At 46.6% G+C, this 13,286-nt stretch overlaps 1 protein-coding gene across 1 annotated transcript in view; it reads left to right on the forward strand.

Moving 5' to 3' along the window:
* The first annotated feature begins 520 nt into the window (after positions 1-520).
* The window catches only part of LIMCH1 (LIM and calponin homology domains 1), a 175,784-nt gene continuing 163,018 nt past the window's right edge, over positions 521-13,286 (forward strand). Inside the window, exon 1 of the mRNA XM_030948295.1 lies at positions 521-1,019. Within this exon, the coding sequence (XP_030804155.1) occupies positions 924-1,019 (96 nt within the window). The 5' untranslated portion in view covers positions 521-923. The remainder of the gene's footprint in view (positions 1,020-13,286) is intronic.

Raw genomic sequence — 13,286 nt, forward strand, 5'->3', positions numbered from 1 at the left:
TGCCTGTTCTGCTTCTCAGGGAAGACTAACGCAGTCCAGCCCTGTGCTGGCCCTCACGCAAGGCCGGCGTGGCCCCTGAGCAGCCCGAGGAGATGTTCCGCAGTGCCCTCAGAGGCACCTGCCGTGCTCCGCTCCCGGTGCAGCGGCCCCGGCCCTCGGGCAGGTGGGTGAGGGACGGCCGGGTGAGGAGAGCGCTCTTTCCCGCCGCGGACAGGGAGATTCTCGGGTGCTCGGCGGAGCAGCATCGATTAACGAGGTGTTTAAGGCAGCAGCCGCAAACAGTAATTCACCGTGTGCGGCTCGGTGCCCTCCGAGAGCTGAGGGTGGGGGACTGGCTGCCCCCAAAGCAGGGGGAGCCTGGCCATCGAGTCCCCCCTCCCCGGGAGCAGGGGTGAGGGGAGCGGCTCTTCCCCAGGCAGGGAGTGCCTTTCCATCACCGTCTCCGTCCCCGTCCCCACGGGGGGTGCCCGAGTCCCCCGCCCGCCCGCCCCCCCCGGCCACAGCGCCGCCCGCGATGCGATGCTCGCGGCGGGGAGGCGGCGGCGCGGGCATTTGCATGGGCTGAAGGCAAAGCGGCTTCGCCCGTCTGTTTTATTTTTAGCTGGCAGCTCAGGACAGCGCAGCGCAGCTCCGCTCCGCCGGCGGGGCGGGCGGGGCGGCAGCCGAGGGAGGACCGAGCCGGCAGGGCGGGCGGGCGGACGGGCACCGGCGGAGAGAGGTTACCGCAGGCGAGCTGCAGCCAGCCGGGCTGCCGAGCGCCGCCGCCCCCGGCTCCCGCCCCGGCGGCTGCGAGCAGGGAGAGGCAGGGACAGACAGGCAGCGGCCTCCGGCGTCCCCTCGCTGCGGCCGCGGCTCTCCCCGGGCTGGCGACTCGGTGCCTGGCTTCTCCCCCGCCGCAGCCGCGGCGCGCCGGGGCCCTGCAGATGGCCAGTCCTGGGCTGGAGCTGGGAGAGGTTCAGCCTCCTGCCGAGCCCCCCCAGCCTGAGCTGGCCTTCACCGAGGCTCAGAAATGGATCGAGGTAAGCCCGCGGGATGGCAGGGGTGCGGGAGCCAGACCCCATCGGGGACGCCCCACGGGACAACCCGGTGTCCTTCCCTCCCCCCCCACGGTCGCTGTCCCCCCGGGACTATGGGCGTTTTATTCCACGCTGATCTCTATCCCGGCCTCCCCGCCGCTCTTCCCAGCTTTCCTCGCTGCGGGCAAAGCAGCCGGGGCCGACCGAGCCGCCGCTCAGCCCCCGCGCAGGGTGCGCGCCTTTGGATGGGCCCCCGCCCCCCTTCCGCCGCTTCCAAACTTAATCTGTTAATCGCATTTCCCCTCTCCGCCCCGGCGCTGGGATGAACGGGACCCCGGCTGTAAACATGAGCTGGGCAGGTGCGCCGAGCCACGGAGCGGACGCGGATGCTTCCCCGTGCCCCGGGGCTCCCGCCCGCCGGGGAGCGCCCGGCCCCGCGCCCCGCCGGCTCCCCGGGCCTCGAGCGGCGGCGGCGGCCGCGCAGGGAGCGCTCCGCAGTGCGCGGAGGGGCGGGCCGCCACCGCTGCCAGCCCGGGGACAGCCCTGCTGCCCCTGCTCCCGTCTCTCGGCCGACCAAGGAGAGATATTTAGTCTGGCTGTTCAAGCAGGGCCGAAAAAATAGATGTGCTTGCTGTTTGCTCGAGACGTAAAACGGAAAGATGGGCAGGTGGTGGGTCAAATTTAATAGATAAATATTTTGGCATATGCCAATAGAGACGCTGAAAATAGCTCTCCATCTGATTTCCGGTACAGAACATGTGTGAAGGTGGCATAAACCCAGATACCAAGGTAGCTGCTCCCTTCAGCTGTAGGCTTTGAATTTAATCTGCAGCTTTTAGAAAGCCTCAGTGGATTCTCTTTCCTGAAAGTGACTAGGCAAAAGGTTGTAAAAATCGTTGTGACTTTAAGATTCTGTGAAGCCCTGTGAATTTCAGACTGTGAATGTTTTAGTCCAGTATCAATTGGAAAAGTAATGCTGTGTCAGTCTTCAGGGAACTGGCCCTGACATGATGTGAATCTGGCTGGTGTAGGACCAGAGGCAGAGGAACCGTGATGAATGTGAAAAGAAGGGCTTTTGTGCCAAGGAAAGGTGAGCATGCAGCTTGGAAAAGTGAAGTGCACATAGACACCGTTTGTCTTGGGAAGATGAATACAGCAGTTTCTCTATAGCCTTCTTTACGACAGAGGACCAAGGGAGAGAGGCACGTGAGTCCATCATACATATGGTATAAAAATACCTTGTGACCATGAGTCCTCCTGACTGCCAATGAAGCCAAGAACTCAATGGTGAAGCAGTTCTCCGTAGATAACAAAGCTGTCATCAGCCACTCCAGGCACGATAATAATTAAGGGACTATAAGCTTTCCTGTATTAGAACAAACCTTGTGGGTCAGGCAGAAACTTCCCTCTTGGGCAGTTTATTCCACAGTTCACTGTGGGAGGAGGTCTCATGCCTGTTTATTGTGCTGCACAGGCCCTGGTGAGCAGAGCAGGAGAGCTCTTTAAGTTCTTTGTCCTCTATGCAAATCCAAGAGTTCAATGTGTACAGGGGAAGCCATCAATAACTTCTTGTGCTTCCTTCAAATTTTAAAGCATCATCTGCTTGATGCCTGAGTGACAGAACTAATGTACTGTTAATTTTGCAACCGTCCCCTTGCCTGGGAGGAATGTGTCAGGAGCCTGGAGCATTGCCACAGCTGTGGTGTGAGAGGGAAGCATCTGCCTCTCCAGCAATGCCCAGAGTTGATGCTCCCGCTAAGAGAAAGAAGGAAGAAGCTGCCAGTGAAGCAAATGTGGCTTAATTTGCCTAACACACCGTATTTCCTTTTAATCCCAGTTTGGCTTAAGCTGTAGAGGATGAGGGTTATTACCTCTTCCAAAAATCTGGTCAGCATTTACCCTTTTAATCTGGATGGTTTGAACTGATTGAATTATGCAGAACTTGATATGCTAGTGCAAAGTTATTGAAAAGCAATGTCAGTCTTAAAAAGAAATAAAATAAAAAAATTAGGAAATGATAAGGTATCAACATTCAGTGTGCCAAGCCCTATCAATTTGCGTGAAAGGCAGAAATGGGGGTCATGCTGCGGCTGGCTACTAAGTCCATCTGCTTCACCTGGCTCTGTACTTGTCTCTCACCAGTTTATTCTCTGGCCTAGAGATGTTAGGAAATGTCCAGTGTGTTGCGTCTTCCAACTCCCCTCTGACCATTTAAAATTACATCTCTCTCAAATGAAAAAAAATATAATTATAAAGTTATAATAGCAAGGAGAGCTATTGAACCTGTAGTATGGAGCAGACAAGCTAGTGAGAATGTTAGCAGTGTAAGACAGCTTAAAATCTGTCTTGGGCTGTAAAATAGTGCCATGCAAGGAAATGAAAGTAGAAATGGACAGACTGAAAACTCTCTCAGCTTACTGTGCATTTTTATTTCTAACAATTAAGTTGTGTGACTTGATTCTCATCTGGTTTAAATCCTTGTGTGAGGGCTGTCACTATTGTTGTAGGGCTGCAGAAATCCACCCTGTGGTCTGCAATACATTTCTCCTGTGGTAGAACTGGAAAAAGAGGCTTCTCCTCTTCTTGCAGATGGGCAGCCAAGACATTAAGTTATGAGTGTTTAGATCTGCAAGGATCAAGGAACTTCGATTCCACTGCTCCAGAGGTCTTAGGGGTCTTGTTTTTACTCCTTGGGTCTGTCACCTTTCACCAGAGATGGTCTTCTGGGTGCCACAAGCCTTCCTTTTTCTCTACCAGCATTACTTTAATCTGGATGCTGCAGTGTAGAATGGTCTAAATTACACTGAAGTTTTGGTGGATACCTTTGGGTAGGAAACCGGAGTTCAGGCTTGCATAAATATCAACTGTGCATCCCCCTTGTAACAGCAAACTAGTCTATTATTTTAGTTTAGCTTGGCATGTACTACTTAAGTGAAGAATGCCCTCCTAATGATAAAATGCACCTTATTAGTAGCACTCAGAGGAATTAAAATAAAGGCCCTGAATGAAAAATCCTGTGAGAGAGCTACATCAGTCTGCATTATTAAAGGTGTGGTATCTCATTTCAATTAATGTGTCTCAGTTTCACTGAAAGAATATATCAACCTTGTAAAGCCTAGTGGCATACTGCAGCAAAATAACAAATCTAATTTAATCTAATGGCCTGTAATCTTAAAATATCAAGGTTCTCTGTGTGTGTGTTTAATCTGGAATAGCTGGTGGTTGAAAGAACATCTGTATAAACAGAGTTATTCTTGCTGTAAAGACTCATAGGAGAATAATATGGTAATAAAGTCACATTTAATACTGGTGTAACTCCTATGGGTATTGTTATCTCCTCATCGTGCCTCCTAGCCTTGCCTCATTAATATGCTCTCTCCTCACTGCTGAGGCTTGGTTCAGTTAGGGATGGTTTTTCCATAGATTTGAATTCCTTAGAAACTTTGCTAGCTGATAAGAAGACTTCCTTCATAGTTGTATGGCAGTAATAAACAGGTCGTGTTTTTCTGTCCATTGTGACCAGTGCTTGACTTTTATCATTCCCTCTAGATGTGTGTAAGCTAAACCCCATCAACTTCTAATAATCTGCTGCTTTTTCCCTGTATACATTCCCCACGAGAATTCTTGTGTTGTGGGGAAATTTGCCAGCCATGAGACGTTTGTTGGGTGTTTTGTGTCTTCTTTTTGCCTTCTAGCAAAAACACCTCTTAGATTTTTGTATTTAAGGTGATGTTTTAAATTGGTAACAGTGGTACTGCTTCTAGGAGAAGCTGTAGGATCGTGTGCATTCCCTAGTGCCTCTGGATGTGCCACAACATACAGAAAAATAGGCAGGCCACTCCTGCAATGTCTTCTCTATGGAAGAATATGAGAGGCATAAATTCAGGGAAGTGACTCAGGAAAATAAACTTCATGTGATTTTCTTGAGCTGGGAGTCTAGAAACAAGGTTTCTATAGGGTTTCTCTCTTAACCAAAGAGGAGGTTCCCACTGCAAAAATGTTAAAAGGAGTTGAAGGTAATTCATTGATCAAATCTTTCCTGATGGTGAAGGACTTGTTTGGAGTATCTGCAGTGGTCCTGGAACTTAAGTAATACACAAGTTTGTTTATATGGTCTTCAGAATGCAGTATGGCCTTTGAGGAACATCAGAGATAAAGTTCTTTTGGTGAAATGTATTGGGGAAGCTGACTGATTCACTGAGTATATGAGCAACCTGTGTCCTTCAGGTGTTTCTATTTCCAAACACGTGTAGACATCTACTCTTCTGTGAAGCTGATCCTGGGATCCTTGAATAGGGACACCAGTTCCTTTAACCATTGACACAGTTCCTAGAACAGTGGCGCCTGTAGTCAAACTGGAACCTTTAGGTACCCCTACAGTCATGCCATTATTTGGTTAGGAATGCATTAAATCCAACAGACATCTTCTCTAGCAAGCATTTCCAGAGACTTCAGTTGAACTACTTTATAAGAGTATTTCAATACAACCATTTAAGCACAGAATGTTGTACCAAGCTCTAAAATGGAATGGTTTTATTAATCAAATATTGTAGAATAGCTGTTGAATGAACCTCCAAGCAGTGTTTGCAGGTCAGATTTCTCAATCTTTAGCCTTTCTTTCTTTTGAGCTCTTTTTCTTCTGCTGGAAGAGTGTATTACCTATATACTTTAAGTAATGTATTGGTAATTAATTTATTAAAGTGTGCAAGTGTATTCTCAGACTAGAAGAAACATATGCAAATGTGTTAGCCAAGTAGCCTGATATGTGGACAAGCTGAAGTATAGGCCAGAAGAATCCTTCCCATGGTGTTTGTAAGGTGACCATGAAGAATCAAAAGCTGTGTGGCTGATAATCAGGCCCTAGGCGTATGTGAATGCAGGATAACTTTAATGTGATTACTGTGACTGGACTTGGAGAGGAATTCTTCACTGCTATCTCTGCATCTCCTCCTGGGCAGCATTTAGGGACTGCAGGCAGGACAGATGGGATGCTCTTCATTCTGGCTCAGTTAGTAATTTGGTGGAATGACAGCTAAATTGATTTAATGGGGGTGGTAGAACCCACCCAAACTCTCTGACCCTGTCAGACTACCACCTTCTAGAAATTTTTGCCTCTCCAGTTGCCTGGCAGCCGACCTCCTGTGCTGTACACATGAACCCAGTTCCCTTGTCATGAGATCTATTTAAGCCATGCTACAAGTAGCACTTGGCACAGGGGTGAAAATAATCAGAACAACAATACTAGTGTTGAAGGGATAATGTCAGGAAAAGCAGGACTGAACTCTTAATAGTCTCAAACCTGAATTAATTTCTACTTTCAGTATTGAAATTTTAAAATAGGTAAAAGATCTGACCTTAACACCAGTCTGGGATGCTGTTACACAGTTGGTGGTGGAGACCACTTAGCACAGTTCCTGTCACGTCACTTGCTCTGTTAGTAATTACATTTTTTTAAATTATTTTTTTAAAGGCAAACTTTGGTCCTCTAGAAAGGAAGATGAAATCTTTTCCAAGTTTAAATAGTAGGTTGATACAGCAGAATTTTCTAGCTTCTAAAATGTTTTGGCTTATCAGGTTATAAAAACTGCATCATCTTTTGTTTGGAAAATCTAGCAGTCTAGGAGCTTTTCATCCATGGATGAAAAATTCTGTGCATTCTTTTTCTGCAAACATTCCAAGAAGAACAATTGTCTTATGAAAAAGACATTTATGGGGTGAAAGTGCCATTTAAAAGGACAGCTGCATGGGGGAAGGTATGAACATTTTGGTGTGCCTGCCATGAAGATCTAAGCTTTCCCTCCTTCTCCTTCTCCTTCTCCTTCTCCTTCTCCTTCTCCTTCTCCTTCTCCTTCTCCTTCTCCTTCTCCTTCTCCTTCTCCTTCTCCTTCTCCTTCTCCTTCTCCTTCTCCTTCTCCTTCTCCTTCTCCTTCTCCTTCTCCTTCTCCTTCTCCTTCTCCTTCTCCTTCTCCTTCTCCTTCCAATATTATCACTTAAAGAAGGAAGGCAAGCTTCACTCGGGCCCTTAGATGACAATGAGTACAACAGATACCATGGCGCCAGGGACATGACATTAAAATTGATAGCTGAAATTCTCCCAGCTATGTTAACCGCTGCTGTGGGTGAAAGGGCTGTGTCCTCGAGACAGAATGTGAAGAACTGTAACGTACCACAGCTTAAAATAAACAGCATAAATGTAATTCCTGTACCTGGGACAGGGTGGTGACTGACTGCTGGGGCAGCAGCTCTGATGGAAAGGACTGGGAGCACCTGTGGGGAAACAGGCTGGGTACAATCCTGTGGCATTCTGGCAGAAGAAGAGGCTATTCCTTCATGATCTTCTGGAGCTGGTAGTGATGGAAGTGGTTGTTTGCTCCTGTTTGGCACTTGCTAGGCCCCTCTTGGAATACTGCATCCAGTTTTGGAGCCCAGAGTGTGGGAGGGACATTGGTAAGCTGGAGGAAATGGAGCAGAGAGCCCCCAGGCTGGATTGGGCTGGGATACTTGTTATGAGAGAGAGGGTGATGGAGCTGGGCTTCTTCAGGAGAGGCGGCTTTGTGTGGATGTGGCAGCAGTAGCCCTGTACCTGTGAGCAGGTTTTTGAGAAGATGGATTCAGGCACTTCACAGAGGTATGTGACAAGACAAGGAGATACTTGTCATAAATTAAAATAGGAAAGATTGTGGCTTTGAAATAGGGAGAAGTTTCTTGACTATGCCAGCTGAACATGGGTGCAGGTTGACTAGAGGTGCTGGGAGAATACCATCCTTGGAATGTTTCATTCCTGTCTGGACAAAGCTGGGAATGGCCTGGTCAGACCCAAGAGCTGCGCTTGCACATAGCAGGAGGTTGGACTAAAGGCCTCCTGATGTCCCTACCAACCTGGTTATTCTGTGCATCTATGGCTCCTTGACAGTGGGTGGGTAAGCATCACTTAATTTTATTTTTAATGGTACTTTATACGCCACTTGTGTTATTGTAGTGAAGAGCCTGTTTATATAACCAAGATCCTTCTTTATACAAAAGCAAAACTCCCATGGCTTATGGCAGACATCTTCAGGGTATGCTACTGAGTTTTCTTTGTAGAAACCCATCAAGGCAGTGTGAAATATGTTTGGCTTCTAATCTAACTATTTTTGCTAAACCTGTTTTATTATAGGAAACTGTAAAAATTACTAGTTTCATTGGCTTGGCTTGAATTTTTTTTTTGTTATTATTTAATTTATTGTGCGCTGCTATAATTGACCATTAAAGAATTTAAATTTCCCTTCCTTTCCAGATCTTGAGAAGATGACATGCAGGCTTAATTCTTGAGTATTTAGATGCTAAATCCTTAAGAGGCTTTTTGTTTGTGGTATTAGTTGTTTATAAGAATCCTTTACCTTGATAGTCACTCTGCTCAGTTCCAGTATAACCTGCTACTGTTAACTAGGGTTTTTCTAAAATTGTGTGCATATATGATGATTATTGCCAGCAATCCTTACCCTAGAAAAATGTCTAGCTTAACAACAGGGTTAATAATAGAGCTTGCATCTGATGTTAAAATTGACTTAAAGTAGTCTAGTGAATTCTTGATTGATGAGGAAGAGAAAATTCTCTTCATTTGCTCATTTGAAGAGAAACACTATTTTGCTGGTTTTGGCTGTTCGGAGGTCGCATGCCTAGTACCAAAGACAGCTTGATTTTGAAATCAATCTTGACAAGCTAAGATTATGAAAAATAATACTGCTATGGCTTCTTGGCTTTGGCACCAGTGTCAGTGATTCACAGAGCACTTCACAGGCTAAGGAGCAGCATGGTGGAGGCAGGGGAAGCAATTCTTTAATTCTGCTCTGAATGGATGGATGAGTAAGGTAAGAGAGAAATGCTCTTCATTAATTGCTCCTTCACAGAGTGTTCTGCATGATCCCTGGTTCATGATGGAAATAAGACAGGGATTTTTACAATGTGTGATCTGATCCCACTGTGAGTTTCAGAAAGAACATCAAAGGAAAAGTTCTCTGTGATGGCTTTTTCCTTATGCTGTTCCAGCATCCAAATTCTCTCTACCTCTATCTGACTTTTCCACAGTCTTCAGATGAATCCCAGCCTTTCAGTTATCTACAAGCTATATGGAAAGTGGCTGCACATACTCTATGTAATGCACAAAACCCAGACCTCATCCTGATGCTGTAAATACATTCCCTCTGGTTTCCTTTCCTCTCAGTGTTGGTAAATCTCTGCAGAGTGCTGCAGTTGGGAGCAATCAAATGTCTGAGTGGACTACAATATAATTTAATAAATAAATTAGGCTGTTACCTGCAGTTCCTCAGACATACCTTGCTGTGTCTCAGGTTTTTCTCACCAACAATGAGGAAGCAAAATCTATGGAAAGATTAATATGTAAGAGTTCCAAAAATTTATTTTAGCTCTGGTACATACGTACATCAAAAATGCAAGTCAAGGGTTTTACATAATGTATTGATAGTGTTTGATAGAGCTGCATCCTCTGAATTCCTTCACATGGGGTGGGACTCTTGGAAGGAGAAGTTGTGAACTGAGGATGAAGAAAAGTGTTGTCTTCCACTCTGGGACCTTTTCATTTCCAGAGTGGCAGGAAAAAGCTCCAAATGATCTTTCCACTAAAACGGAAGGCCAAGAAACTCAAAGGAATTTGTAGCTCAGCATCGGGTCACAGACTGGCACAAAGAGTTTTAACTGTTGCTCTGACTCGAGAAGTATAACCTTGTTTTTGCAAAAGCAGAGGCTGATACCCATATATAACTGATTTCAAGTGGGAGCAGAATGCCTCCATGGCTACAGAGGACAGGGGGTTGACGTTAAAAATCTCTTTGTGGGGCTTTGCCAGTGCTGTTCTCCATGAAATGCAGAAAGTTATGCTGTTGCATGGCAGCAGATTGTGGCTCTGGTGGAGGTTAGAGGTCTTACTATGTGTCTTAAAACACATGTAATTCCCAAATCCAAACCTCTAACTTTAGTCTTCACCTGCATATAAATTTTCTAGGAAATTATGGAACTCAATTTAATTTCTTGTGCAAATTTTATATCTGATATCAGTGTATTGAACACTCTGTTTTAATTCTATTTCCAACAAAGACTGAAAATTCTTTGTCCAAAAGTCTACTTTACTAATCTAGAAAATTCTTAGGTAAGAAATTTTTTTTAAGTCTGCTGTCAGAGAAGGGAAGCTTCTGTGTCTGAGGAAAAGCACTGAAGTTGTCCTCCCTTTTTTTTCCCCCTGAATTCCTGGTTTTGAGTATTAACTTCATGCCTTTGATGGCAATTTTGCTTGTATTTTCCATTTTCTTTTTTCCATTTTAAAAAGAGTCCTGGTGTGTTAGCTGAAGTCTGCTACTTGTCAGTGAGCATTTCCTGACTGTGTTTGGGAAAGGGAGAGGGATGAGAAGAGGCAGAAGTGCAGAAGTGGCTGCCCTGTCTCTGTCAGGCTGGTGCAGGCAGGGATGCCCAGTGTGCCAGGATGTTCATCCATGAATCCCTTGGCTTTGTTTCTGTGTGATTGTTACGATTCATTTCAGTGGGCTAACTCACATATATTGTTGCAACAAAAACAACTCTGGAAATTTTTTCAGTCCAGAGGCATAAATGTAACTATGTAATCTAAACAGGAAAAAAAAAAAAGAGAATAACTGTATAAGTATCTTTTTTCTGTTTGTCCTTTTCCAGATTCTGATGAGTTTTGTTTGAAGTTGTGGTTTGGAAAAAGGAAGCTATGCATTTAAGAGTATGCATGTGCAGTGTCTCTCACCTGACAGTGTTTGGATCAATTAAAGATAGGCAAGAAAATAATTTGTTTTCCAGAAAAAATCATGCTTGCAAGGAAAAGAAGATGTCATAATCAGTGAGTCACAAAAGTGAGTCTTGCCTGAGTTCATAGAAATTATATAAAACCTTGGCCTTCTATCCTGCACCTCCCAAACCCAATTTTTATTTCAACAAGGGGGCCTTCAGTTTTGGAATGACATGTTAAAAACCCAGAAATCAACAAAGTTTAATTGACTCAAATGATCCTTTATTAAAAACATCTTGCCTGTTCCAAAGGGAAGCAAAAGTACTCTCTAAACATTTTAATTGTGAACATGCAGGTCTTCAGTCTTGCTGGGACTTCGTTTTCTCCTTCTCTCAGACCAGAGCCACTCTGCCCATGTCACTGCTCTGCTGAGGGTGCTGGGCTGGAGGGCACTTTCTGGCAAGGCAGGTACTTCTGCCTGCTGGTGCTAAGGGCTGTAGGCAGTGCTACACTGATCTCTCAGGATGGCCCAGGTGCATGACCACTGCTTGGAGTGGAGGTGGTGTGGTGGCAGTGCTCAGAGTGGAGGTGCTGTGGTGGCAGTGCTCGGAGTGGAGGTGCTGTGGTGGCAGTGCTTGGAGTGGAGGTGGTGTGGTGGCACTGCTTGGAGTGGAGGTGGTGTGGTGGCAGTGCTCAGAATGAAGGTGGTGTGGTGGCACTGCTCAGAGTGGAGGTGCTGTGGTGGCGGTGCTCAGAGTGGAGGTGGTGTGGTGGCAGTGCTCGGAGTGGAGGTGCTGTGGTGGCACTGCTCATTGTGGAGGGGCTGTGGTGGCACTGCTTGGAGTGGAGGTGGTGTGGTGGCAGTGCTCATTGTGGAGGTGCTGTGGTGGCACTGCTCGGAGTGGAGGTGCTGTGGTGGCACTGCTCATTGTGGAGGTGCTGTGGTGGCACTGCTCGGAGTGGAGGTGCTGTGGTGGCACTGCTCATTGTGGAGGTGCTGTGGTGGCAGTGCTCGGAGTGGAGGTGCTGTGGTGGCAGTGCTCGGAGTGGAGGTGCTGTGGTGGCACTGCTTGGAGTGGAGGTGGTGTGGTGGCACTGCTTGGAGTGGAGGTGGTGTGGTGGCAGTGCTCAGAATGAAGGTGGTGTGGTGGCACTGCTCAGAGTGGAGGTGCTGTGGTGGCGGTGCTCAGAGTGGAGGTGGTGTGGTGGCAGTGCTCGGAGTGGAGGTGCTGTGGTGGCACTGCTCATTGTGGAGGGGCTGTGGTGGCACTGCTTGGAGTGGAGGTGGTGTGGTGGCAGTGCTCATTGTGGAGGTGCTGTGGTGGCACTGCTCGGAGTGGAGGTGCTGTGGTGGCACTGCTCATTGTGGAGGGGCTGTGGTGGCACTGCTCGGAGTGGAGGTGCTGTGGTGGCAGTGCTCAGAATGAAGGTGGTGTGGTGGCAGTGCTCAGAATGGAGGTGGTGTGGTGGCACTGCTCATTGTGGAGGTGCTGTGGTGGCGGTGCTCAAAGTGGAGGTGCTGTGGTGGCACTGCTCAGAGTGGAGGTGATGTGGTGGCAGTGCTCAGAGTGGAGGTGATGTGGTGGCACTGCTTGGAGTGGAGGTGCTGTGGTGGCAGTGCTCATTGTGGAGGCGGTGTGGTGGCACTGCTCGGAATGGAGGTGGTGGCTCTCATGTGGTGGTTCCAGCTGGTGGTTCCAGCACAGGCAGCTGTTGCATTGCAGCTCCTGACATCCAGAGACTCTCAGACTGGCACAGCACAGAGAAGGGTGAGATATATCCTCTGAGGAGATGAGCATAAAGCGAGCACAGGGTGTTAAAAATCAAGCTGGTGAAGTTGCAGTAGTTTTACCTCCCTTATCTTTCTATAATAATTTTCTCCCAGGAAGCAGTTAGATTTGCAGATATTCACTTGCTATGGGTGCCCTCCAACTAAAAGCATCAAACCCATCAAACTGGATCTGTAGTAGGACTGGATCTGAAGGATATGCAGCTTATGAAGGATGCACTGCAATTGGTTGGGAGAACCTTCTTGGAACCTTTTCTTCTAAACAGGAAAAGATCCCTATTTCTAGGTAAAAATGCATGTCAGTAATAAATGCTTTGTAACTTCATTCTTTTCACTCATTTTGCTTTGTGTTAGTAGCTTCAGGGGAGAAAGTAAACAAAGCAGTTATAGATAGCTATGGGACAATTTAATGAAAATTCACAGGGGTAGCTCTGGGTGACATTCCAGTAAGATATAATAAAAAACTTGTCTACCGGTGCTTGCAGGATTTTATCCAATAATATCCATTCATTGTAGTTCACTACTGTCTCTGAAATGATAGCTGAATAATAGCTTTGATTCTGTACTTTTTATTTTTGAATTTCGACCAAGACTCTTGAGTGCATATTCTGGTCATAGGCAGATCTGATATTTGTGGTTTTTACATCCACCCTCAATATTTGTTAGTTTTTCACTGCAATTCTTAGTTCTCCATTGCATTACTGGGTTTTCTTTTTTTCTTTTCTTTTTTTTAAAT

The sequence above is a fragment of the Camarhynchus parvulus genome, chromosome 4 (genome assembly GCF_901933205.1).
Source record: "Camarhynchus parvulus chromosome 4, STF_HiC, whole genome shotgun sequence".
NCBI classification, from domain to species: Eukaryota; Metazoa; Chordata; class Aves; order Passeriformes; family Thraupidae; genus Camarhynchus; species Camarhynchus parvulus.